The following is a 27550-nucleotide window of genomic DNA, read 5'->3' as shown; positions in this document are numbered from 1 at the left end:
ATTGGTCCCTTGATCGTGGTGTCGGAATTTAAGGATTTGCGGGAAGTGGCTGACATGAGTGAGGCCAGCGAGCGGCAGGAGAGAGGTTTTCAGACAGAGAGTACTGCCAGAGTTGAGCAGGGGCGGGCAGAAAGAGCTGAGGTGGCGGTCGGTTCCGCTGTCCGGTCCCGGCGGCTGCTCGCAGCTACCCAAGCTACTTCTCTCTCCCCCCCCCCCCCCCCCCCCCCCCCCCCCACCCCCCCGGCCACAATGCAGTGGCGTTGCGGCAAATGAGTTGCTGGCATGATCCCCCACCACCTCCTTCTCAACGCTCCTGCCCTCCCCGCTACTTTACCCACACCCTGTGAAAGGAACTCTCCCCCCCTCAGCAGCGCTATCCTTTTACAGCTGCTTCCCATCAGCTGCCAGCAATGAGGGATAGACTTGGCTGTCCCTCAGTACAACAACATCGTTCTTGATGTTGCTGCACTGAGGGATAGCCAAATCTATCTTTCTTGGCAAACAACCTTCCAACTTCGGCTTCCAAGAGACATGTAAATTTTCGTGCCTTATTTTGGGGTAAATTCATTGCCGGGAAATACGGTATTTAGAAACATATAGCACCTAGAAACTTACTTACCACATCATTTGTACATGAACTCCATTCTTCTCTCTTTGTTTCTTAAGATATTCTTAAGATAATGGCAATCTATGCTTGAAAAACCCGCCAAGAAACTTGCACTGCGCAAGCGCAGTACTGCAAAGGCAGAATTTCTGCTGCCTTCAGTACCCTGGAGATTGACAGCTTGAAGCAGCGTCTACGGCACATCAGCTGCACAGACCTTCGCATGTTACATGTGCTGCGGATGAAAGGCACGGAGAATTATGCCTACCTAAGAGATCGATCTCTTAGCTCGGCATTCTTCTCCCATGCCTTTACTATTTATATTTAATAATTACAATTTAATTATTTTAGTCAGGGTAGGCTACGCTGACGGCACGTGCCTGTTTCAGATACACCGGTCAAAAGTGAGAAAGATTAACCTGCACCTTAAACGCAGAGATGATCTTGTTTGAAAAGGAAGTAAGATAATGTTCCTTGAAGGTGGAATCTCATATAGGTAGGGTGGTAAAGAAAGCTTTTGGTATGCTAGCCTTTATAAATCAGAGCATTGAGTATAGAAGCTGGGATGTAATGCTTAAAATTGTACAAGGCATTGGTGAGACCAAATCTGGAGTATGGTGTACAATTTTGGTCGCCCAATTATAGGAAGGATGTCAACAAAATAGAGAGAGTACAGAGGAGATTTACTAGAATGTTGCCTGGGTTTCAACAACTAAGTTACAGAGATAGGTTGAATAAGTTAGGTCTTTATTCTCTGGAGCGCAGAAGGTTAAGGGGGGACTTGATAGAGGTCTTTAAAATGATTAGAGGGATAGACAGAGTTGATGTGGACAAGCTTTTCCCTTTGAGAATAGGGAAGATTCAAACAAGAGGACATGACTTCAGAATTAAGGGACAGAAGTTTAGGGGTAATATGAGGGGGAAACTTCTTTACTCAGAGAGTGGTAGCGGTGTGGAATGAGCTTCCAGTGGAAGTGGTGGAGGCAGGTTCATTGGTATCATTTAAAAATAAATTGGATAGGCATATGGATGAGAAGGGAATGGAGGGTTATGGTATGAGTGCAGGCAGGTGGGACTAAGGAGAAAAAAAAATTTTTGTTCGGCACGGACTTGTAGGGCCGAGATGGCCTGTTTCCGTGCTGTAATTGTTATATGGTTATATGGTAATGGATGGCAGAGAGAACAAATAATGAAAGGTTCAAAGGTCAAATGTGAGGACAAGCAAATTAGCAGCACTACGAGCTTGGAACTGGAGGGCGAAGACTTTATAATTAAATGTCACGCAACGTGATAGATCTTCATGTCCATCCCCAGCCAACCATCTTGCACCAGCACTTTGCATAGCATTAGAAGCCACCGTGCATGACGGCAGAGAGGCAGTCACTTTACCTGAACAAAGACAGAAGTCCTTTTGGTGGGATCCCAGAGAAACTCAACACAATTTAGCTGCAATGGATTTGTTCGAGGTTCCAGGATGCCAACCGACAGAGGCAAGTCTGTGAAAAGTTCTCTTTTACAATAGATTCAAGATTTCTTTTGCAGCACTATTTAACTTCATGTATGACTCGACTTCTTTACCCGTGCCAAATTAAGACCAACTCATGCAAAACTAAGACCTACGGAAGGAGTGGGGCCAGCAGGAATTTAAGATGCCAAATTATATAACTTGCCAACTAAAATGCCCCAACTAAGTTCATCTCATTTTCCCCTCTCATTTGTGGTTCATGTCCCTCTCAACCTTTCCTATCCATGTACCCATTAGGCAGCAAGGTTGCAGAACTATTTCCCCTGGGCCCTAGTCCATATCTTTATTATCAGATAAAATCCAGAGCTTCAAATGTCTGAATGTGGTGTGGGTGTTGTATTATCAAACTGTCGTGGTAAGGTTACTTATAGTGATGGAGGGCAAACAATTAGATGTGACCTGTCTTCAACTCCCTGCAGCAGTGGGCCCACAGGCTATACATGAAGCAATGCAACAGGTAGTGCTGCTCACCCAGGCCAAGAATGCGATCTCCGGGACGACTCCAACGCCAACTTTCCAGCTGCTGGTGCTCGGTGTATTGCAGGCGCCGGTCATGGAAAACCACACGGATAATGCTCTGGAAGACAACAGTTGATTAACTGGGAATGATAAGGTAGAACCGGGAATGGGCACTGGGCAGAATGCCCGGGCGTTAATCTAGAAAGCACAGGAACAGTCTGGTCTGGTACTTCACTTTACTCAGTGCTGGGTAGAAAGTGGGAGATAGATGGTGGTGAACTTGTCTGTCTATTTGAAAATAATTACCTTAATTCAACTGTGTAGAAGCAAGGACAAGCAATTGGAATTATCTGCATAGGTATTTAGGAATGGACCATAAGCATATGTCCCTCCCTTAAACTTAACAGTCATAGAGCAGGGAAACAAGCCTTTTGACCCAACCATCCAAGGTGCCTATCAAAACATATCCGACCATGCCCATATTTGGCCCATAACTCTCGAAACATTTCCTATCCATGTATCAGTCCAAATGTCTTATACATGCCATTGTCCTACCCACCTCAAATACCTCCTCTGGCAGCTCATTCCATATACCTACCACCCGCTGAAACGTTGCCACATCAGGTTCCTAATAAATCTTTCCCCCTCACCTTAAAATAAACACACACACACACACACACACACAGTTTCTACCCTACTCGGGTTGAATGCACAGAGTCGTTTATCTAGTCATCTGAAAACAGGGAATATAGGATACAAATAATCAAAGTCCATTAACAGGAAAAATGCATGGAAACTTACAACAATTGGAGCACGTCACTGCAGAGCTGATAGGAAGAAGGAACAACAGTCAGTCATTCGGGGCCATCAGCCTGCTCTACCATTCAACAAGACCGTGGTTGACCTTCTACCACAACCCTATTTTCCTGCCCTATCCCCACAAACCCTCAATTCCTCCAATTTTCAGAAACCTATTGATTGAACCAGATGACTGACCTTCTGCAACTTTTGGTCATTGAGATTTTGAAGGATTCCCCAGCCGAGGAGTGAAAAAACTGTCCGACAGGTGGAAACATTCCCCGTATCTCCTCTTAAGCTTTAAAGAATTGCTTACATTTCAATTTCCCCTCTCATTGTTTAAAATACTGGAGGCCATGCCTACTCAATGTCTCCTGATTTGATGATCCAACTATCTCAGAATAAGTGAGGATGCAAGATCACACGGATAAGGAGGAGGCACCAGAACGGTGGACTGTTTATTAATATTCAATAATGACTTCTCTGATGAACTCAGTAATGAAGTACATATGATATGCGTGGGCATAGTACAAGGGCCTTTGACTCCTAGGTTAATACTTTGGGGGAAGTGGAAGAGTGATCAGGGTGGGGCACAACATCTCAACAATTTAACAGTAATAGTTGAATTGCCGTTCAAAGACAAAATACAAAAACAGACCCGTGATCAATGTTAAATGAGAAGCAAATGTAATCCCACACAACCCAGTCTCAGGATTACGCAAATGACGCATGCTACCCTGGTTGATCACCCCCACTTTCCACATAGAACCGGACATCACAGGAACATGCCCTTTGACCCAAGTGCCTTACAGGTTAAACTAATCTCTTCTGCCTGCATGTGATCCATATACCTCTATTTTCCTGCATATCCACGAGCCCATCTAAAAGCCACAAACATATTAGACAATAGACAACAGGTGCAGGCCATTCAACCCCTCGAGCCAGCACCGCCATTCAATGTGATCATGGCTGATCATCCACAATCAGTACTCCATTCCTGCCTTCTTCCCATATCCCTTGACTCCGCTATTTTTAAGAGTTCTGTCCAGCTCACTCTTGAACGCATCCAGCGAACCAGCCTCCACCACCCTCCGAGGTAGAGAATTCTACAGACTCACAACTCTCTATGTGAAAAGGTTTTTCCTCATCTCGGTTCTAAATGGCTTACTTTTTATTCTTAAACAGTGGCCCCTGGTTCTGGACTCCCCCAACATCGGGAATATCTTTCCTGCCTCCAGCATGTCCAAACCCTTAATAATTTTATATGCCGTCATCACCCCTGGTAGTGCCACACCCATGACTCTGTTAAACAAAAACAAAACTTGCCCTGCACAGCTCCTATTAATTATTCCCCTCTCACCTGAAAGCGATGCCCACTAGTCATCCTGGGGAAAAAGGTATACACCTATCACCTATCAAGTCTCCCCTCTGCCTCAGACAGTCCAGAGAAAACAATCCAACTTTCCAGGCACAGGAAAATGTCTTACCTTTACATATTTCCCAATTATTTCTTGACAGTCTTCCAGTTTTTTGTTGGCAACCATACTGATTTCATAGGATTGGCCTGGTTGATAAGAAAGCAAAATGTTGGTACACCTTACCCTTCAAGTAGAAATGAATTCATTCAATCAGTCCAACAATTCAACTTAGTTAAACATTAAGTCCACTATTTTCTTAAATTAATCAATTCAAATTAAATTCAACTTTATTGAGTGTACAAACAACTTTGTGTTATCAGCAGCAAACACTTATTTTCATTGTACAGATCTTTAACGTATTTCGTACATTCCAGATAATCCCCAAACCAATTTAGACGGAATGTGGCAGCATGGGTCTCACTCTCACCTTGAAGAGACTCCACATTCAAGTTAGGTAATTTACCTTTTGGGGATTTGGGGTTCATCCTGACCATTTTTGTGCCTAACAAGGCACTCTAACAAAACATTCCCATAAATATATATTATCCAATATCTGTAACTCATCTGAAAGTTCTTACACACCTTATCTGCAGTAACCTGCTTGCTGGATTCAACTCAGATTCATATATACTAGCCAACTCTTTACAATATCGCCTTACAGTCTAGATTATTACATGACAAGACAACACTTTTAATTTTATTTTTCAAGACAAATTAATGTTACATATACGTTATGCATTTTACGCACACTCACCCTCAAAATTCAAGTAAGTCCATAATTCGTCAATTACCCTTTACAAGAACGTCTTTTGGTAGTTGTTCGAACTGAGGGGGTCTTGGAACCAAGAGTTCTTACAGCTGCCCGACAAATGCAGCTTCCTTTCATCCTCTCCTGCATAATTCTTTATTCACTTCAGGAAGGGTTGGCTGCTCCCAGATTTCTTGTTTGGTTTTAAAAAACAAAACACTTTCGAAAGTCCTCATTGTTGTTTCATCCCTCCTGACACTTAACCCAGGAGCTATCAACATTGAACATTTCTGTTAACTGTATGTTCTGGGAGAAGGGGTCCCCCAGACAAACCCAATAGTGCTTCAATGTGTTTATATCCAATTGTCAACAGTAAACGGGTGTCACAGATTGGGAACCATGCAGACAACAGAAACATTTGGCATGTCCGATCGAAACAGTACCATTTTTTAAATAATCAAACAACCAGTTATCTTCAATTAAAAGAGTAATGCTGCTAATTAAGTAAAAGTAAAATAACCAGCTAATTAATTCAGACATTTCTGATTACCATTCATTGCAAACTTTACACTTTGCTGTAAACAGATTACTCAATATATACAAAACAAATGATTTAATTGTTTAAAACTAAACATTACACTGGGCAGCAGTGAGAGATTATAAACTAAATGCAGGTTAGACCTGAGGCAATGTATTAACTTCATTTAAACTCTCTAATGACCGAACAAGCAATGACCCTTTTGATGTAAACTCGTCCTAGGATGGGAGAAGGGGAAGGAGAGTAAACAGCCAGAGGTCGTGGTCCATATCAATACCAATGACATGGGTAGAAAGAAGAATGAGGTCCTGTAGGGTAATGATCCGGTGACCAGTTCAAATCCCAACACCGCAGTGAGGGAATTTAAATTCAGTTAATTAAATAAATAAATCTGCAATTGAAAAAAAAAAAAACTCATATCAGTAATAATGACCACAAAATGTCTGGACCGTCACAAAAATCCACCTGGTTCGTTAATGTCCACGAGGTAGGAAATTTGTTATTCAGACCAGTCTGATTAGACATCATTCTGGTCCTGAAACTGGTTTATTGTCAATGTGTACTGAGATAGTGATAAACTTTGTTTTACATGCTGCCCAAGCAGATCATACCACACAAGTACATCAAGTAATGCAAAAGAGAAAATGAACAGAATGCAAAATAGTGTTGTAGCTACAGAGAAAATACAGATTAAAAAAAGTGCAGGGTGGATTGAAAGATCGGGAATTCGTCACTGGCATACGAGAGGATTAGCGCCACAATGAGGTTGGGACTAATGTATTGATGTGGACAGATTTTCAGCTACCTTCAAGAAAGATTTAGATTGCAGATAAGTGCGAGGTGGTGCATTTTGAGAAGTCTAACCAGAGCAGGTCCTTCGCAGTGAATGGCAAAGCTCTGGGGAGTGTTACAGAGCAGAGGAGTCTATGAGTGCAGGTACATAGCTCCTTGAGTGGCGTCACAGGTCAATAGGGTGGTCAAGAAGGCTTTTGGCACATTGGCCTTCATCATTCAGTGTAATGAGTATAGAAGTTGGAATGTTATGTTACAAGACAATGGTGAGGCCACATTTGTAGTATTGTGTTCAGCTTTGCTCATTCTGTTACAGGAAAGATGTTAAGCTGGAAAGAAAGCAGAGAATATTTATGAGGATGTTGCCAGGACTCGAGCTATAGGGAGAGGTTGGGCAGGCTGGGATTTTATTCCCTGGGGAGTAGGAGGATGAGGGGTGATCTTACAGAGGGCAATAGATAGATGCACAGAGTCTTTTACCCAGAGTAGGGGAATCAAGAACCAGAGCACATAGGTTTAAGGTGAGAGAAGAAAGATTTAATAGTACTCGAGGAGCAACTTTATCACCCAGTGGGTGGTGGGTATATGAATGAGTTGCCAGAGGTAGTAGTTAAGGCAGGTACTATAACCACATTTAAAATACATTTGGACAGGTACATGGATATGAAAGGTACACAAGGATATGTGCCAAATGAAGGGAGGCGGGACGATTGCAGGTGGGGCATTTTCGGATGGTGGGGGCACGTTGGGCCGAAAGGCTTGTTTCCACGCTGTAGACGGTTAATGATGTGGGATAATAGGGACCAGTGCAGAGATTCTGAAGGAAATGGGTCAAAGCAGGGAATTAGTATACAAGCTTGTAAAGTTTGGACAAGCTCAGCAAAGAGTGGGAGTAAACGGGTCCTTTTCACAATGGCAGGCAGTGACTAGTGGGGTACCGCAAGGCTCAGTTCTGGGACCCCAGCTATTTACAATATATATTAATGATTTGGACAAGGGAATTGAATGCAACATCTCCAAGTTTGCGGATGACACTAAGCTGGGGGAAGTGTTAGCTGTGAGGAGGATGCTAGGAGGCTGCAAGGTGACTTGGATAGGCTGGGTGAGTGGGCAAATGCATGGCAGATGCAGTATAATGTGGATAAATGTGAGGTTATCCACTTTGGTGGCAAAAACAGGAAAGTAGATTATTATCTAAATGGTGGCCGATTAGGAAAAGGGGAGATGCAACGAGACCTGGGTGTCATGGTACACCAGTCATTGAAAGTAGGCATGCAGGTGCAGCAGGCAGTGAAGAAAGCAAATGGTATGTTAGCATTCATAGCAAAAGGATTTGAGTATAGGAGCAGGGAGGTTCTACTGCAGTTGTACAGGGTCTTGGCGAGACCACACCTCGAGTATTGCATACAGTTTTGGTCTCCAAATCTGAGGAAGGACATTATTGCCATAGAGGAAGTGCAGATAAGGTTCACCAGACTGATTCCTGGGATGTCAGGACTTTCTTATGAAGAAAGACTGGATAGACTCGGCTTGTACTCGCTAGAATTTAGGAGATTGAGAGGGGGATCTTATAGAAACTTACAAAATTCTTAAGGGAATGGACAGGCTAGATGCAGGAAGGTTGTTCTCGATGTTGGGGAAGTCCAGAACAAGGGGTCACAGTTTAAGGATAAGGGGGAAATCCTTTAGGACCGAGATGAGGAAAACATTTTTCACACAAAGAGTGGTGAATCTCTGGAACTCTCTGCCACAGAAGGTAGTTGAGGCCAGTTGATTGGCTATAATGAAGAGGGAGTTAGCTGCAGCCCTTGTGGCCAAAGGGATCAGGGGGTATGGAGAGAAGGCAGGTACAGGATACCGAGTTGGATGACCAGCCATGATCATATTGAATGGCGGTGCAGGCTCAAAGGGCCTAGTCCTGCACCTATTTTCTATGTTTCTATGAAATGGGTTGGGGGGGGGGGCAAAAAAAGTAGAAGATGGGCAGGAATGGCAGCCCAATATTATTCATTTCTAGGTTTTCCGGTAGGAAGAATGAGTAAAAGGGAAGAGGGAGGACAGTGATGGGGAACTGGTGGCCTGGTTGGGCAAAAGCTCTTCCAATGTTATTTTGGTAAACAAGTACAATAGTGAGGAGAGATTATGTGATGAGGCATTATGATGTTATGAAAAGACTGAATGACCACAGGTTAGTCAGCCTGAACTCAGTGATACAAAAGCTCCTGGAAATATTTTTTGAGGTCATCATTTAGCAAGACACACATTAAACAACGGCAGTCTTCAAGGCCGCCGGTCCACAGCTGGAAAGTGGGATGAGCTTTGATGGATACCCACAGACAGGATGGAGAAGGTGGTCTCCTCCTGTGCTATTAACGCCCGTGTTTTTATGTATTCTCAGAATCACACCAACACATACAGCACTTTCTTACCAATATTTCAACTGTCAATTACATACACATTTCCCTGGCTCAGGTTAACATAGAAACATAGAAATTAGGTGCAGGAGTAGGCCATTTGGCCCTTCGAGCCTGCACCGCCATTCAATATGATCATGGCTGATCATCCAACTCAGTATCCTGTACCTGCCTTCTCTCCATACCCCCTGATCCCCTTAGCCACAAGGGTCACATCTAACTCCCTCTTAAATATAGCCAATGAACTGGCCTCAACTACCCTCTGTGGCAGAGAGTTCCAGAGATTCACCACTCTCTGCGTGAAAAAAGTTCTTCTCATCTCGGTTTTAAAGGATTTCCCCTTTAAAGGAGCAGAAAGCACACAAAATAGGGAGCATCTCACCTTGATGCTAATGGGTGTTACTGTGTAGGACTTCAGTGTATCTGGACTTTCAAAAAGCCTTTGACAAGGTCCCACACAAGTGATTAGTGTATAAAATTAAAGCACATGGTATTGAGGGTCAGGTATTGACATGGATAGCGAACCGATTGGCAGACAGGATTCAAAGAGTAGGAATTAACGGGTCACAAAGCTGGGTGGCAGTGTGTGCTGTGAGGAGGATGCTGAGGCTGCAGGGTGACTTGGATAGGTTGGGTGAGTGGGCAGATGCATGGCAGATGCAGTATAATGTGGATAAATGTGAGGTTATCCACTTTGGTGGCAAGAACAAGGAGGCAGTTTATTATCCAAATGGTGTCAGATTTGGAAAAGGGGAGGTGCACCGAGACCTGGGTGTGCTTGTATATCAGTCACTGAAAGTAAGCATGCAGGTACAGCTGGCAGTGAAAAGAGCAAATTACATGTCGGTCTTCATAGTGAGAGTATTGGAGCAAAGAGGTCCTACTGCAGTTATACGGGACCCTGGTGAGAACACACTTGGAGTATTGTGTGCTGTTTTGGTCTTATATTTGAGGAAGGACATTCTTGCTATTGAGGGAGTGCAGTGTAGGTTCACCAGGTTAATTCCCGGAATGGCGGGACTAACATATGATGAAAGAATGGATCGACTGGGCTTGTATTTTCTGGAATTTAGAAGGATGAGATGGGATCTTATAGAAACATATAAATCTCTTAAGGGATTGGACAGGATAGATGCAGGAAAAATGTTCCCGATGTTGGGCGAGTCCAGAATGAGGGATCAAAAATAAGGGGTAGGCCATTTAGGACTGAGATGAGGAAAAAATATTTCACACAGAGAGTTGTGAATCTGTGGAAGGCAGTGAAGGCCAATTCACTACATGTTTTCAAGAGACAGTTAAATATAGCTCTTGGCGCTAATGGAATCAAGGGGAAAAAACAGGAAAAGGGTTCTGATTTTGAATCATATTGAATGGCCTGAAGGGCCGAATGGCCTACTCCTGCACCTATTTTCTATGTTTCTATAAAGAGAAGGGTCACATACAAAATGTTTGAAGCGGATAATGCAAGATCTCACAAATGATACAATATCAGGAGGATGTGGAAACAGAACAATTAGGGCAGAAATTCAGCCTCTATTAGATGTGCTAAACAGTAGGTCTGCTGCACCCCACTGAAGTCAGTGGAAATGAACTTCAGAGGCAGAGTTCAATGTGCAGATGTAACTGCATTGCATGTTTAGCATGTAAAATAGTGGATGAATTAATAGCCCTATAGCTAAAGTTTAAATTGCATATGTAACCTCACCTGGAACCTCTGCAGTCTTCATTTGTTGGATCTACGGTGCCTGAAGCTCTCTACCTCGTTAAATCAGCCCGCGTTTCACGCAACAATTTTTTAGTTTCAGCTCCTCCTTGTCTAAGAATTTCACTGAGGTTACCCTCCAAGGTAATGTCAGCTGTTGCCATGTGCATCAAGGGTAGCGTAGGGGCAATGCAACTCTGCGCAAGTTACAAGTGGGTTCAAATGCAGAGAAGTCCAAAAGTAATATTCGCTTCAATCTTCAGGATACCATTGCTCAATGCAGAGGAATGATATTGGTGCACTCAGTTCAAAGTTCATTGGGGTTAAACCTCAAAGGATTGTCCAAAGCAAAGCGTTTTACCTCTAGTTTCAGATACATTTTAGGTCACAGAATGACATGGAGGCGTCTGCAGAAAGACACAACACATATACCTCAGTAAAACCCGCCCACAATTTGCCTTTCATTCGCACTTCTCGTCCTGATTGATGCTGGAACTGAATTTCCAAACATCAACGTTTTATTGTTATCCTGGCTATTTTTGGGGGCGCAATTATAGATGCTGTTCCTTGGCAAACTCTTTGCCTATGAACAGCGCTGCGTCTGTTGACCTCCGACAACCTGCCAAGTTCCACATACACTCCCTTTCCAGATTGGCTCACAGTTCATAATTCAGGAAAGATACCCTTCCTGGATTTTATAATTCAATTTGCTTCAGCTGCTAAGCTGTCGAGGAATTTGAAAGACTGCACCCAACACCCTTCAATCACCCCCTTCGAAATTGGAGACCACAACCCAGATACTATTCTCCGGAACAAACCCTCACAATCCCACCCCAAACTCCTTTCCCTCCAAACATTTCACTGCCAAACCAAATCACATATTCCCAGTGGAGAGACTTAACAATAACAGATGGCTCTTCATTTTGGGAACACAAGACTTAATTATCAAAAGACACTTCATACATTACCCTCTGGTTCCGACATGCTCCAACAAAATGGATGTGTCTGCATAGGAACAGACTGAAGACTTTGGGGAAACAGATCAAACCCAAAGCTTAGGGGCAGAAGGAAGGAACACCCTCGGAAAAGGAATCTGCAAGCTAAGCATTCCTGTCCACTGCAGGGAAACAATGAGGCTATAGAGAGCCAACATGAAAAGAGAGATGAGGGAGGGGAGGGGGAGAAAAATCAAAAGTAAATGCTCAGTTTTAGATACCTTGGTTGAGATAGGTCAGAGCTTCTTCGTGGAGTTTGACAGCAGGAGAGGTGGCTGCACAAAGCCTGTACTGGAATGGGAGCATCTTGGCATCCGTTCCTGGTGAGGGATTTGACTCCTCGTGTTTACAAACAGGCAGTGCAAGGACATCACTGAAACGGAACAAAAACATTAATTAATTGCATCGCAATTGATCGCAGTCAATTAACTACTCAAAGCAATTTATCTAATTGTTCCACATTGTGGTCAACGTACAGGAAAAACAGACTGATCGAAAATAAAGGTCACGTCATACTTTTGCCACTGATTTCCGTTACCAAAGCCTGCTGCAAAAGGAAGAGAATTTGCATAACTTGCATGTATATAGAAATGCTCACAATTTTAAGATGTCCCAAAATCACTTCATAGCCAACAACTTACTTTTAAATGCTCAAAGTCATATGGCATGAAGCCCAGCTCTTCTATGCCGACCAAGGTGCCCATCCAAGCTGGTCCCATCTACCCACATTTGATCCATAAAATCCTCAACATCGTCTATCCTTGTACCTGTCCAAATTTCAATCAAATGTTGTTAATGTACTTGCCTCAACCACTTCCTCTGGCAGCTCATTCCATATGTGTACCACCCACTGTGGGCAAAAACCCTCTGCAATATGGTAAAAGAGGTCGACAACATGCACATAACCAGCTCCCATAATCAGCAGGGTTTGCGCATGAGCTATATACACCTAGAGGTAATGAATCCCAAATTTGAGACCTTCCTTGATTTAGGGTAGTGATGATGTTAAATTACTTGGAAACAAAGCCAATTGCGTTTTGCTATCACTGTTATGATGTAGTCTCTCAGGGAACATTTTCCAGAGTCACTCACAACAAAAACTCAGCTATTCTTGACATGTATAGAATAAGAACTAAAAAAAAACACTGGATACAGAAAACATACTCTCAGGCTCGTCACATTCTCAATTTGCTTGCAATGGAAACGGTTGAATGAACAAACTTATGTAGGCTAAAGACTGGTATAGACCTATCAGATTCACCAAGTTCTGAGTAACAAATAAATGCATTATGTGACTCATGGTTCAGACACACAGGTTACGTCCGTTGGTACTTCCCAGTTTCTTCCCAGAGGCAATTCGGACTGTAAACGCCTATCTCACCAGGGACTAACTATACTGAACGTTTTTCCTTCCATTATTTATTATGTAAAAGAATATGTGTGTTATGATTTTGTTTATAATTTGTTTGGTTGTTTGTCTTTTGCACAAAAGTCCGCGAGCATTGCCACTTTCATTTCACTGCACATCTCGTATGTGTATGTGACAAATAAACTTGACTTGACTTGACTTGGTCACTTCGGATATTTCCTGCTTTTTCCCCCACAAAGAGCAGCTATGCATTTAAAATACAAGATGATAAACAAGTCAAAGTCTGAAGTAGATTTGATGCACAGAAGCAAAGGCTTCTTAGATTATCAAAGAACAAAAACAAGACAGTAGAATAGCAGACCAAAGAGCCAATGTCTCACAGTTGCCAATCAGCTGGCCCCTGTGTTATATTTTGAACCTGGGTGTTGAGAAATTGACCTTTGTGCTGGTGTTAGTTGTGATAATCTTCAACTCTCAAACCCAGTACAATTGCATTGCATTAACATGTAGACACATAAAGCTGGAGTAACTCTGCGGGTCAGACAACAACTCTGGAGAATAGGCAGAGGTGATGTTTCGGATCAAGACCCTTCAGACCCGCTGAATTTCAGCATTTTGTGTCTATCTTCGATTTAAACCAGCATCTGCAATTCCTTCCTGCACACTTATAGGCGTTAACATTTTGAGATTTGCACCAGGTATTAATGATTGAACTACTTTTCTTGGATTACTCAAGATGAATGAATCAAAGTGAAATTTGTAATTGACAATACATCACCGACCTCCTGACACCATTTAGACTCTAATCTGAAATCGAGAATGGCTTTGAAATATAAAGAGAAAGCGTATAGCATACAATAAGTAATGCAATTTAGACAGGAATTATTTCCAATTTTCCCCAAACACTCACCTATCCCTCTACAGGGAATGTAGAATTAAAATGAGGGTGGTAAAATGCTGAGGCTGGTTCAGATAGGAATTATAATTATGATGATGTGCTCCAACATGTCTGAAGATGGAATATATAATAAGATGCTATACATTCTTCCACAACAAACAGTGAATTTGGATAACAATGCACGTTTCACAGAATTGGAAACTTACATATCAGGAAATGGTAGGATTTAGGAATCTCCTTTTCAGCTATATACCCAATGGCTATGTTGCTTCTGACAATAGCGTAAGAATCACAATGGGAAAACAATGTAATTATCTGACAGGAATCAAAACGGATTCAAAGGTTCAAAGGCATTTTATTCTCACATGTACCAATTAAGGTACAGTGAAACTCGATTTACCATACAGCCATACTAAAAAAAGCAACAAGACACACAACGACATAAAAGTTAACATAAACATCCGCCACAGCAGATTCCCCACATTCCTCACTGTGATCGAAAGCAATAAAGTCTAATCTTGTTTCCTCGTTATTCTCCCGCGGTCGGGGCAGTCGAACCATCCGCAGTTGGGGAGATCGAAGCTCCCGTGTCGGGGCGGTCGAAGCTCCCGCGATCGGGGCGGTCCGGAGCTCCTGCGGCTTGGAGCTCCCGAAGTCGGTCCTTAACCAAGGGACCACGAGCACTACAATGTTAAAGTCCGCAGGCTCCCGTGGTTGGAGGTCCCAAAAGTCGATCCTCAGCAAGAGGCCGCCAACTCCTCGATGTTAGGTCGCAGTGCGGGCGGAGTACAATACGGGGGAAAAAACCCACTAAAACATACGTTTAACACATACTAAAAAACAACAAAGAAGAAAAGGACGCGAATACACCCAGTTCTACTGTATCTCTGCCAGTGTCTGTATTAATTCTTTTTTTTTTTTTTTTTTTTTTTTATTTATTTTATTAGAAGTTAATACATCACAAAACAGTACAGTGGCACCTAATTTTAGGTGCCAACTATGTAATAACGTAATCCATTCTATGTACAACCTCTAGTTTTATGTTATAAGAAAGAAGTAAGCAGAACAAGAAAAAGAAAGCAATAGAAAGGGGAAAAAGTGGAGAAATAGATGGTAGAGAGTAGAAAAACGTGAAGTGTGTATATAAAAAATAAAAAAAAAGGAAGAGAGAAAGAGGAAAGTAGAAATAGAAGAGAAGGCCCCTTAAAAGAGAATTTTTCAAATCTGTATTCGGAGATGTAGCTCTATCCGCGTCATGAACTGAAATCTGTATTAATTCTAATCAAGAAATATTTGCAGTCAGAATTTTAACAAAAATCAGATTTCCTGTATTTGCATTTTTTCTGCCATTTTTAATGAAACTGTTCTCACTCTGAATGGTTAAACATTGTGAAAAACCATAGCTTATTAAAATAAGATTAGAGATTTTTTCAAGCCCCAAACTAGGCCTCAATGCATCTGATCTCCAAGGTCACAACTTAATGTCAAAGGTTTACAAAACAAAACTGAAGGGTCTTGTTGGTCCCAAATTTAATAACCCACATTTCCCTTTCCCTCTGTGTAATTTATTTTGCTTTATGGATTGTTTTTTGTGACGTAAAGACGACGGGTCTTTCTAGATCATTGTCCATTCTGAGACTTATCAATGCCCCAACTCCATGAATAAAGGATCATACACACGCTTCAGTGCACAGTTGGTGTTCTGCAACTAGATAGACTCATTCCACAGTCATCTCTCACTCTGTGATATACCTCTGCCATTCCCTTGCCCTGCTCATTTGATCCACTACTCTTCAAAAATGCAGCAAATAGGTGTCCACATTGTTGTACAGTCTGGCAGAGACCTGGCATATTGGAGACACAAGAGACACCAGAATCTTGAGCAGAAAACAAACTTTTGGAGGAACTTAGATGGCCAGGCAGCATCTGTGGAAGTAAATGAATGGACGAAGTTCTGGGTCGGGACCCTTCTTCAGACTCAACCTGGCATTCATTGAACTGTACCCATGAAATGACAGTGGCATAGGATCTATGTTGTACTGATGATCAACCAAAGATCAACTGATCAACCAAAGATCAACTTTTCATTCTCATTCTCATAACACAAGACAATTTTGCCCCTATGGGACTTCTAAGAGAGTCAACGTCTCGTCAGAGGCTTATTATCACTGCCCTTAATTGCACAGATAGCGACCATATTGATGATCGACTAATAATCTGTTTGTTAACTTGAATTTCAAATTGCCATTATTTTAATAGTTTATTGCAGAAAATAATAGCTCATGGTATTCATTTTGGTCAATGGGAAATTGTCTGACTAAAATAAAACAAAGGAGATACAACCTTTAGTAGCTGAGAAGTTGCACTTGATGAGTGGCACTGGGGTCTCAACTGTTGAAGGTAAGGCTGCTAAATTTTCTGATGGCACAAAGACATGTTGGAAACCAAGTTATTAAGAGGATGCTGGAGGCTACAAGGGGGATATAAATAGATGGAGAGGGTAAAGATCTGGCAATTGGCTGTATAATGTGGGTACATGTAAAATTGTTCAAAATTTGAAGGGTTTTGTATGCCTGAGTGCACAAAGCTACTGTGTGCATATAGCAATTAATTGGGAAAACAAACAGAATATGATTGTTTATTGAAAATGGCATGGAATACTTAAGTAAAAAGTTTATACTTCATTTCAACTTCATTGGTAAGACCACATCTGTAATAGTGGCGGTCTGGGTCAAACAATATTGGTTGCCAAGAGACAAAGGGGGCCCACCCACAACTACAATGCTATCATTTAACAGGGCCCACTTGCCATCACTTGCTATCACTTCATCAGGGGCCCACTTGCCATCGGCCAGTCCGCCACTGTCTGTAATAGTGTAATAGTGTCAGTTTGTTATTCTAGGACTGATATTAATGCATTAGACAATAGACAACAGCAGCTCAAAAACATTTACTAGTCTATAACAGGGCAAGGACTGGTTGCCTTCTGAGCAAAACCTGGACAGACGAGACTTGTAGTTTGGAAGGGCAAAGCAAAAGGAGACGAGTAAAATATAAGACTGTGAGGGGTCTTGAAAGGGTAGATGTGAAGGGGACCTTTCATCACGTGGGAGAATATAGAACCATGGAGTTACCTACATTGAAATACAGATTATCCATTGAAGAGAATGTTTTTTGTCCTTCGCAGAGGGCACCGAGTCTTTGGAAATTACTTCCTCAAAGGGTGGGGGAGCAGAATCTTTGAATACTTTTAAGGTGGCGATAGACAGATTGCTGATAAGCATGGGAATGAAAACCTTCTGCGGGTAGACAGGAATGTAGAGGTGAGGTTACAGCTAGATCATACATGATGTTGTATGATGTCTGGAATGACTAATTCCTCCATGATCCAATCAAGATAGACCTGATTGGCTCCTGGAGTCTGGGTTTAAAAAAAAAAAAAGCTGCCGTAATTATGCACATTTCTTAGCCAAAAAGCATGGGGTATCTTCTCAGGTAATCAAAACATTTTAACTTTACATTTTATTTGTCAAAATAGGAACGGAAATGCAAAGTATTTGCCAAAAAAATGTTCAACCTGACATGAGAGTTCTCTTTCCCCAGATGCAGGCTGAAAAGGCTGTGTTACCAGCATCTCTTGTTTTTACATTCACTTTCAGCATCTGAAGTTTAAAAAAAAATTGATGAAAGGACAATTTTTTTTTATTTTTTTTTCCCGTGCCTGAAAAGGCCGTGGTTACCAGTTTTTTTGTTTTTTTTTTTTTTTTTTTTTTTTTTTTTTTTTCTCTTTTTTGTTTTGTATGGATTTATTGACATTTGATCTGTTCAATTAATTTAATCAATCTCTGTAAAGCACTTTGGTTCAAATATTGGTTTTGTTGAAAAGTGCTATATAAATAAACATTATTATTATTATTATTATTGGGCAAGTGTCCAAGCCAGCCTTAGAGAGAGCTGCAGAATTCTGATGTTGCTTTCAGAACAGTACAGCACATGAACTGATCCTTCTGCCCCCAATGTCTGTGCCAAACACAATGCCAAGATAAAGTAATCTCCGCTGCCTGCACATGATCCATAGCCCTCCATGCCCATGTAGATCCATGATCCATAGCTCTTAAATGCCACTATCGTATCTGTCACTGTCACCTCACCTAGCAGCACGTTCCAGCCACCCATCACTCTCTGCGAGGGAAAAAAAAACTTGCCCCGCATATCTTTAAACTTTGCCCCTCTCACGTTAAAGCTGTCCCCTGTAGTATTTGTGATATTTCCACTCTGAGGAAAAGGGTTCTGACCGTTTACCCACTGTTCCTTGGATGGTTTTTTTTTTTAAATAAATTCATGAAGGAACATGAAAATTCAAAACTATTGAAAACCGACATCAACTTCTCTGGGAAGTGGACAGGAAAGAAACAGGCAATGCAACTTCTGTTCCCCCCCCCCCCCCCACCCCCCCCCCCCCACCACTGTGTTTTGGATCAAGCATGCAATAATATGACAAAAACAACTACAATAATATGAATGCAATATTCTCAAAATATTCTCCTAGGCAATCGCTCACTCAAGGTCACAGAACTCGTGTCAAAAGGTCATTAGTGATATGAGCAGTTAGGCCATTCGGCCCATCAAGTCTACTCCGCCATTCAATCATGGCTGAGCTATCTCTTCCTCCTAACCCCATTCTCCTCCCTTCGCCCCATAACCCCCGACACCCTAATGCCCCTGTCCCACTTAGGAAACCTGAACAGAAACCTCTGGAGACTTTGCGCCCCACCCAAGGTTTCTGTGCGGTTCCCGGAGGTTTTTGTCAGTCTCCCTACCTGCTTCCACTACCTGCAACCTCCGGAAACCACCTGCAACCTCCAGGAACCGCACGGAAACCTTGGGTGGGGCGCAAAGTCTCCAGAGGTTTCCGTTCAGGTTTCCTAAGTGGGACAGGGGCATTACTAATCACAGTGGGTGAGGCAGCATCTCTAGAGAGAAGGAATGGGTGACGTGTCGGATCGAGACCCTTGGCTGATTCCTTCTCTCTATAGATGCTGCCTGACCCGCTGAGTTTCTCCAGCATTTTGTGTCTACCTTCGATTTAAACCAGCATCTGTGTTCTTTCTTAAACCCGTACTAATCAATTGTATATTCAATAGTTTACAAAATTTAGTTACTCAAACCCGAATTTAAAAAAAAACAACAATTTAAACATAACTTAAACTAATATTTTCAAAAACTGGACCGAAGTATGACTGTTCCAGAAACGCACTTTCTACATCACTGCAACTTCTAATGTAATGCGGTTATGACAACCGCTGGACATCATTCCAAACGCGACTGACTAATTTAGCAACCAATCTACCCGGGGTAGAAACTATGTCACGAAGTGCAAACGACATTTAAAACGAGAAAGTCAAAGCAAACCATGCATGAGTACAGTTAAGCCATACACAAGTGCATCAGGTAGTGCAAAGAGAAAAAAATAACCAGAGTGTGACAACGTTAGTGTTACAGCTCCGGAGAAAGTTAAAAGTTGCACATGCCCTTCACCTCTAAAGTACAAATACTTTACCCATTCGTCCATGTAACTGTCCGCATCCTCTGCCCACACATGGCCCTGACAATTATTTACCCCGTTTTTTTTCTCCCCCATATCTAATCGTCCAGGAGTTACTTAGAAAAGAAACCTCCTGACTTGTTCAGTTTGAAAACTCACTTACCGGAGGTGGCCGTTGCTGTTGTGGTGTTGTTGGTGATAATGTTCGGGTTGCGTGTGCCAAAATAACATGATTCAGGTTACCTCCACGCAGAGGGGACGGGTAGACAACTCTGTACAGTAAACGGCAGACGTGTACCGACCCAACGCCCCTGGGAGCCGCTTATATACACACCCAGGTGACGTCGAGATCCGATCAATGACGGGTGAGGTTTAGCTGCTCCAACCAATGCCGCAACTGTTGCCTCAAATAACGCCGGCCTTCTGACTTCTCACCCTTTTCAATTGCAACGCGATTACGTAAAATGTTCAGCCGAGGAGCTGCGTCTCAAAGCAACCCGAGTTTGACAGAATCAGCCAATTGGAGCATGGAGTCCTTCAGCCCAACTTGCCCAGGTAGCCCAACATGTTCCATCTACACTAGTCCCACCTGGCGCGCTTGGCCAATATCACCCAAAACCCATCCTCCATGCACTTGTCCATATGTGTTTTTTAAACGTTGTACTATTGCCTGCCTCAACTACCTCCTGTATGGAGTTGGATCACAAGGTCTCTCTTTTCATCAAAATTCCTCGTGCCCTACCATTTAATTTATGTCCGACCCCTATTTGACATGTCAAAATGCATAAGATTAGTTGGGATTACATTCTGTAAGGCAACACCCCACTCACTGGACGTTCCAATTGATCACTATCCTTAGTAAACCTGGCCTGCTATCTACACATTTACTAGTGTAACCCACAAACCATTCATCCTTCATTCACATCCAACTCATTGATGTATATATCACCAATAGGAAAGATCTCAGTATCAATCCTTGCGGGACACCACAAATTCCAGACTTGTAATCAGGAAAACATCCTTCCACTCCCTCTGCCTCCTATCTAGTCAATTTTACATACATTTAGCCAGCTCACCTTGGATCCCATAGACCAGTCAACCATGTGGGACCTTGTCAAATATCTTACTGAACTCCATAGAGACAGCACCTACTGCTCTGCCTTCATCAATTTCATTGATTACCTCCTCAAAAAACTGAATAAAATAAGTGACGCAGCATCTCCACCTCACAAAGATGCTGACTCTGCCTAATCAGTTCTGTCTTGGGGACCTGTTGTGACAGTGAACAACCTGCAGTGGATCAAGACTGGCTGTAAGGCTGTTTCTCCAAACACTTCACAATGTCATTAGTCATTGAGTCATTGAACGACAGTCATTTAAGGCACGCTACCTTACTTTTCTTCGGGACTGGGATGATAGTGGTCCTTTTGATGCAGATGTGGGCCTTGGAATGGGGTAGAGACAGGTTAAAGATGTGAGTGAATGCCTCTGCCAGCTGATCCACACAGGTCATGAGGACATGGCCAGGGACTCCATCCAGACAAGTTGCTTTCCGTGAATTCACTCTCAGGGAAGCTGATCTAACATCTGCCTCGGTAACTGTTGGTACAGGTGCACCCGAGACTGGCAGAGCGGGTGAAAGTGTTACAGAGTTAGTGTGAGAGATCCAGAGAAAATGCAAGTTGTTCCGGGATCTGGTGGTACATGAGGTGGGGAAGAGAGGGGATGATTGGGGTGTAAGTATTCCTTAATTATTTTGGCTGCTTTACCAACAGCATGAAGTTTAGATGGAGTCAATGTGATGTGGGGGGAAGATGGGGCGTTGGGGGGAAAGAGGCTGAACTGGGCCCCAACCACAGCTCTGCAATTTCTTATGGAATTGGACAGAGTGGTTTCCAAACCAAAGTGTTATGCATCCTGAAGGCAATTTCTATAGATGCACTGCAGAAAACATCCTAAGTCATCAGAGACATGATGAATTTCTTTAGTCTCTCGAATGAATAAGTTTATTGGCCAAGTATATTCACATACAAGGAATTTGCCTTGGTGCTCTGGCCTCAAATGACAACATGACATTCAGTGACAGTTAGGAATGACACATAAAACATTATTATTTTTTTTTAAATCGACTAAACATGTGAATTAAATAAAATATGAATTTAATGCGACATGAATAAAGCAGAGGCGTTGGTGTGCTTTCTAGGCCATAGTCACAACGTGACTGAACCAGGGAAAATTATTGGTGATATTTAATATCAACAGAAAGTTGAAGTTAAAAACATAGAAAATAGGTGCAGGAGGAGGTCATTCAGCCCTTCGAGCGAGCACTGCTATTCATTGTGATCATGGCTGATCGTCCCCAATCAATAACCCGTGCCTGCTCTCAACCATCTCCCCTTCGGCATCTGATGCTGAAGTCAATAACTAGCTCCCATTTTGCTGATGTTGAGGCAGATGTTGGTGTCATTATACCATTTTACTCTGCTCTCTGTATTCCTCCTGAATTATCGTGGAGGATGTTTTGTTGCCTATTCTTCCTGATTGTGATCAATGGTTCTGGAAGTCAAGAAACCGGTTGCAGAGGGAAATGCTGAGTCCTAGGTCCTGGAGTTGGAGATGAGTTTGGTTGTAATTATGGTGTTGAGGGCAGAACTATAGTCAATAATAAAGTCAAACAAAGGTGGCCTTGCTGTCCAGATGCCCCAGGATGAGTGAAGGACCAGTGATATAGCATCTGCCATAGATTGTCCCATGGTATTTTCTCCAATGATTTCCCTATCACAGGCATGAAGCTCAACTGGCTTTATGTATTTACCTGGAATATCCCCACTCCCTTTCTTACATAAAGGAACATTAGCTTTTTTTTTCTGGTTTATACTAATTAACATCGGTGTCCATTGAAGCCCAACAGAAGGTTCTCTGGACAGAGATCCAGACTCCAAACCACTTTCTTCTCCGTGTGTGTCCTGTTGGCTGATTGTCATTCTTGTGAAGGAACCTTCCAAGCAGCAAGGCAGCAACATCCAAATTGTGTTGTCAAGTCACCACCCAGTCTTTCCAGGTGAAACAGCAATTCACATTGGTTTTTTTCGTATCTAGGGGACCTGCATTCAGTGTTCACAGAAGTCTTCTCTACATTGGAGAAATTACACATAGATTGGGTGATCACTTTGTGGGGAACATGCATTCAGTATGCAAGAGTGACATGAGCTTTCTGTTCCCTACCTCCAACTATCATCTTCTGACCTCATCCCCAGTACCTTGGACTGTTATAACAAGGCTGAAATCAAGCCGGAAGAACAGCACCTCGTGTGTCTGGGTATGCTGCCGCCTTCTGGACCACATATTAAACTACAACTCACTTTATCCCTCTATTACTGCAGGTCAATCATCTGTGGTCCTGGCTCAAATTTTCTCTCCAAGAGCACTTAAATTCTGCGCATGCCTCACAACTCATCATTCATAATATTGTACATCTATCCCTTTTCTACTAACATCCTGTAACTGCTTCCATTAATCAAAGGATAAATTAACCCCATCTTAAGCCTGACCATATCACAGATATCCCCTTTGACCACAGAATTGCTGCCCTCACCTTCATGCAAGTTCATTTCCAATTCTGATGAAGGATCTCTGTCCAATAACTCAATTTTTTCCCCACAGATGCAGCCTGACCTACTGAGTGTATCTGCCATTTTCTGTTTTTATTTCAGATTTTCAGCATTGCTATTTTTCAATACTTTTGTATCTATCAACATTGCTGTTATTTTCTGTTTAACCTTGTCTAAATAAACAATAGGTGCAGGAGTAGGCCATTCGGCCCTTCGAGCCAGCACCGCCATTCAATGTGATCATGGCCGATCATCCCCAATCAGTACCCCGTTCCTGCATTCTCTCCATATCCCCTGACTCCGCTATCTTTAAGAGCCCTATCTAGATCTCTTGAAAGTATCCAGAGAACCGGCATCCGCCGACCTCTGAGGCAGAGAATTCCACAGACTCACAACTCTCTGTGTGAAAAAGTGTTTCCTTGTCTCCGTTCTAAATGGCTTACCCTTTATTCTTAAACTGTGGCCCCTGGTTCTGGACTCCCCCAACATTGAGAACATGTCCAAACCCTCAATAATCTTATATGTTTCAATAAGATATCCTCTCATCCTTCTAAACTCCAGAGTGTACAAGCCCAGCTGCTCCATTCTGTCATTCTGTTGCTTTTTAAATAAAACAAATATTTTTCTTTCTCCATGGATGCTGCCTGACCTACCGAGCGTTTCCAGTATTTACGGTTCATATTTCATACATTCAGAAAACTCTTTGCTCCAAACCAACAGCATTTCACCGTAAGACTAAACTTTCGTTTAGCATATTTCCCAAATGAGTCAAGTGTATTTAATTATTTATGTGCCAGGACCAGACCAATGAAGTTTTACCTGGTGCAGCTTTACAGACACACCTCTCTCTATTCACTGAAAACTATTTTTACATTTAGTAAGATTGCTACTTTTATTACGAGTTGGTGTCATTATGGAGTTAATGTTGAAGAGGGCCATTTAAAATTTTATCCAAAAAAATGCTTGTTGATTATTTCAGGTTGTTTTTGTTAAATTGTGTTTTCTTTTCAATTAATAATAGTACAAACAAGTAAGCAAGTAATTTGGATTGTTATGGATTGATTAATGATGTGAGAATTAACAATATTAATGAGGAACTTATTGGAAATAATTTTGTAATCTCGTCCCAGAATTAGCACAATTAGGCAACTTCCTGTCGAACTTATGTCCTGGCACACATCCTTTCATTTTGTCTGTATCCTTGTTCAATCTTCTCAGGATCCATTAGCTTACTTCGTCAGTCTGAGGTCTTAATCTTCAGGTCTCCTCTTCTTCAATCAATCAAAGGAGGTTCTCTGAGGTTTCTTAAAGATCCACTGACTTATTTTTAGTTTTGTTTAGAGATAGTGTGGAAATAGGTCCTTGGGCCCACCGAGTCCGCACCCACCAGCGATCCCTGTACCATAACACTATCCTACACACCAAGGACAATTTTACATTGATACCAAGCCAATTAACCTACAAACCTGAATGTCATTGGAGTGTGGGAGGAAACCAAAGATCTCGGAGAAAACCCATGCGGTCATGGTGAGAATGTACAAACTCCGTACAGACAGCATCCGCAATCGGGATCGAACCCCATTCTCTGGCGCTGCAAGGCAGCAACCCTACTGCTGTGCCGAGACTTCTGGCCTGGGACCGCTTACAATGAAGAAGGATCATTCAAGTTGACTTTGAGAACCTGGAGGCCATGAAGTTAATGCCTTGAATAAAAAGCTCACCTATTTCACAAACTACACACCCACCCAGTCAGACGTCTCTAACTCTAATCTGTGTAAGAATCTGTAGTTATTGGCCTCATTGGCACCTCGGAACCCATAAGATGGACTCAAAGCAAGTCATTCTTACTATGCGTGAGAATGAGAAGAATGTCAAGCTCATCACAGAAAGTAATAAATAAAAAACAAAACACCAAGAGCCCATTAAGTTTATCCAAAAACAATAAATGGCATTTATCCAGTTTGACAACATACTTCATGGGAGTGCCATTAAACAAAAATAAATTGGTATCGTCACAAAAGCCTAACCGAGTCGAAGGGTTAGGCTAAAAGGCACATTTCTAAAAGAGGCAAAAAAAAGCAATGGAGAGGTCGAGGGAAATAATTCTAACCCTAATGGACTTGGCAGCACTACATACAGCCACCAGTGTAGTGACTAAATCTGGGTACCAACCAATTACAAACTAGTTCTTATAAAGATTCCAATTTTAAAGATCCAGACATGGAAAATGCTCCAGCACTGTAGTAGCTGCACTGTATGGCAGGTCTTGTCCAGGTTTTGCCTTACAACCAGGTTTTGGATTCACACCAGACTCCAGCAATGTCCAGAGGGTGAGACAGTGCGGCAGCTAGTGGAGCCGCTGCTTCACAGAGCCAGAGAACCCTACAATCCTAAACGAGAAGCTCTCTGTGTGGAGTTTACATGTTCTTCATATGACTGCATAGGTTTACTTTCGCATCGAGGAGAGGTGCGGGTGGTGGAGCCTTATTTTAAAATGGATTAAATTCACTTTTTTTTTATCATCAATCTACACACAATACCCCAGAATGAAGAAGCGAAAACAGGTGTTTAGAAATTTTTGCAAAATAATTAAAAATAACTGAAATATCACTTTTACATAAGTATTCAGACCCTTTGCTATGACACTCAAAATTGAGCTTAGATGCAATCATGTTTCCATTAATTATCCTTGAGATGTTTCTACAACTTGATCGGAGTCCACCAGTGGTAAATTAAATTGATTGAAGATGATTTGGAAAGGCACAACCCTGCCTATATAAGGTCCCACAGTTGACAGTGCAAAAACCAAGCCATGAAGACGAAGGAATTGTCCGCAGACTTCTGAGACAGGATTGTGTCGAGACACAGATCTGGGGAAGGGTATAAAACAATTTCTGCAGCAATGCAGGTCCCGAAGAGCACAGTGGCCTCCGCCATTCTTAAATGGAAGAACTTTGGAACCACCAAGACTCTTCATAGAGCTGGCCGCCCGACCAAACTGAGCAATCGGGGGAGAAGGACCTTGGTCAGGGAGGTGACCAAGAACCCGATGGTCACTCTGACAGAGCTCCAGTTTTTCTGTGGAGATGGGGAGAAACTTCCAGAAGGATAACTATATCTGCAGCACTCCACCAATCAGGCTTTTATGGAAGAGTGGCCAGACGGAAGGAAGCCACTCCTCTGTAAAAGGCACATGACAGCCCGCTTGCAGTTTGCCAAAAGGCATGAGAAACAAGATTTTCTGGTCTGATGAAACCAAGATTTAACTTTTTGGTCTGATTGCCAAGCCTCACGTCTGGAGGAAACCTCTGAGGCAGAGAATTCCACAGACTCACAACTCTCTGTGTGAAAAAGTGTTTCCTTGTCTCTGTTCTAAATGGCTTACCCTTTATTCTTAAACTGTGGCCCCTGGTTCTGGACTCTCCCAACATTGAGAACATGTCCAAACCCTCAATAATCTTATATGTTTCAATAAGATATCCTCTCATCCTTCTAAACTCCAGAGTGTACAAGCCCAGCTGCTCCATTCTGTCATTCTGTTGCTTTTTAAATAAAACAAATATTTTTCTTTCTCCATGGATGCTGCCTGACCTTCCGAGCGTTTCCAGTATTTTCGGTTCATATTTCATACATTCAGAAAACTCTTTGCTCCAAACCAACAGCATTTCACCGTAAGACTAAACTTTCGTTTAGCCTATTTCCCAAATGAGTCAAGTGTATTTAATTATTTATGTGCCAGGACCAGACCAATGAAGTTTTACCTGGTGCAGCTTTACAGACACACCTCTCTCTATTCACTGAAAACTATTTTTACATTTAGTAAGATTGCTACTTTTATTACGAGTTGGTGTCATTATGGAGTTAATGTTGAAGAGGGCCATTTAAAATTTTATCCAAAAAAATGCTTGTTGATTATTTCAGTTTGTTTTTGTTAAATTGTGTTTTCTTTTCAATTAATAATAGTACAAACAAGTAAGCAAGTAATTTGGATTGTTATGGATTGATTAATGATGTGAGAATTAACAATATTAATGAGGAACTTATTGGAAATAATTTTGTAATCTCGTCCCAGAATTAGCACAATAAGGCAACTTCCTGTCGAACTTATGTCCTGGCGCACATCCTTTCATTTTG

The 27550-nt window shown here is 42.2% G+C and overlaps 1 protein-coding gene across 9 annotated transcripts in view; it reads right to left on the bottom strand.

Moving 5' to 3' along the window:
* Window positions 1–20139, bottom strand: part of tfcp2l1 (transcription factor CP2-like 1) — a 46963-nt gene extending 26824 nt beyond the window's left edge. For 2 of the 9 annotated variants that reach the window (XM_055638730.1, XM_055638732.1), the window contains exons 1-5: window positions 19969–20139; window positions 12215–12366; window positions 4874–4950; window positions 2601–2706; window positions 1994–2100 (exon numbers count right to left, since the gene is read on the bottom strand). In XM_055638730.1, the coding sequence (XP_055494705.1) occupies window positions 1994–2100; window positions 2601–2706; window positions 4874–4950; window positions 12215–12366; window positions 19969–20036 (510 nt within the window). In that variant the 5' untranslated portion in view covers window positions 20037–20139. The other 7 variants (XM_055638737.1, XM_055638736.1, XM_055638739.1 and 4 more) reach the window with 6 other exon arrangements.
* Between the last annotated feature and the right edge of the window lie 7411 nt (window positions 20140–27550).

The sequence above is a fragment of the Leucoraja erinacea genome, chromosome 7 (genome assembly GCF_028641065.1).
Source record: "Leucoraja erinacea ecotype New England chromosome 7, Leri_hhj_1, whole genome shotgun sequence".
Lineage (NCBI taxonomy): Eukaryota > Metazoa > Chordata > Chondrichthyes > Rajiformes > Rajidae > Leucoraja > Leucoraja erinaceus.
The sequence above is the reverse complement of the archived record's forward strand: the minus strand, read 5'-3'. Positions and strand labels throughout refer to the sequence as shown.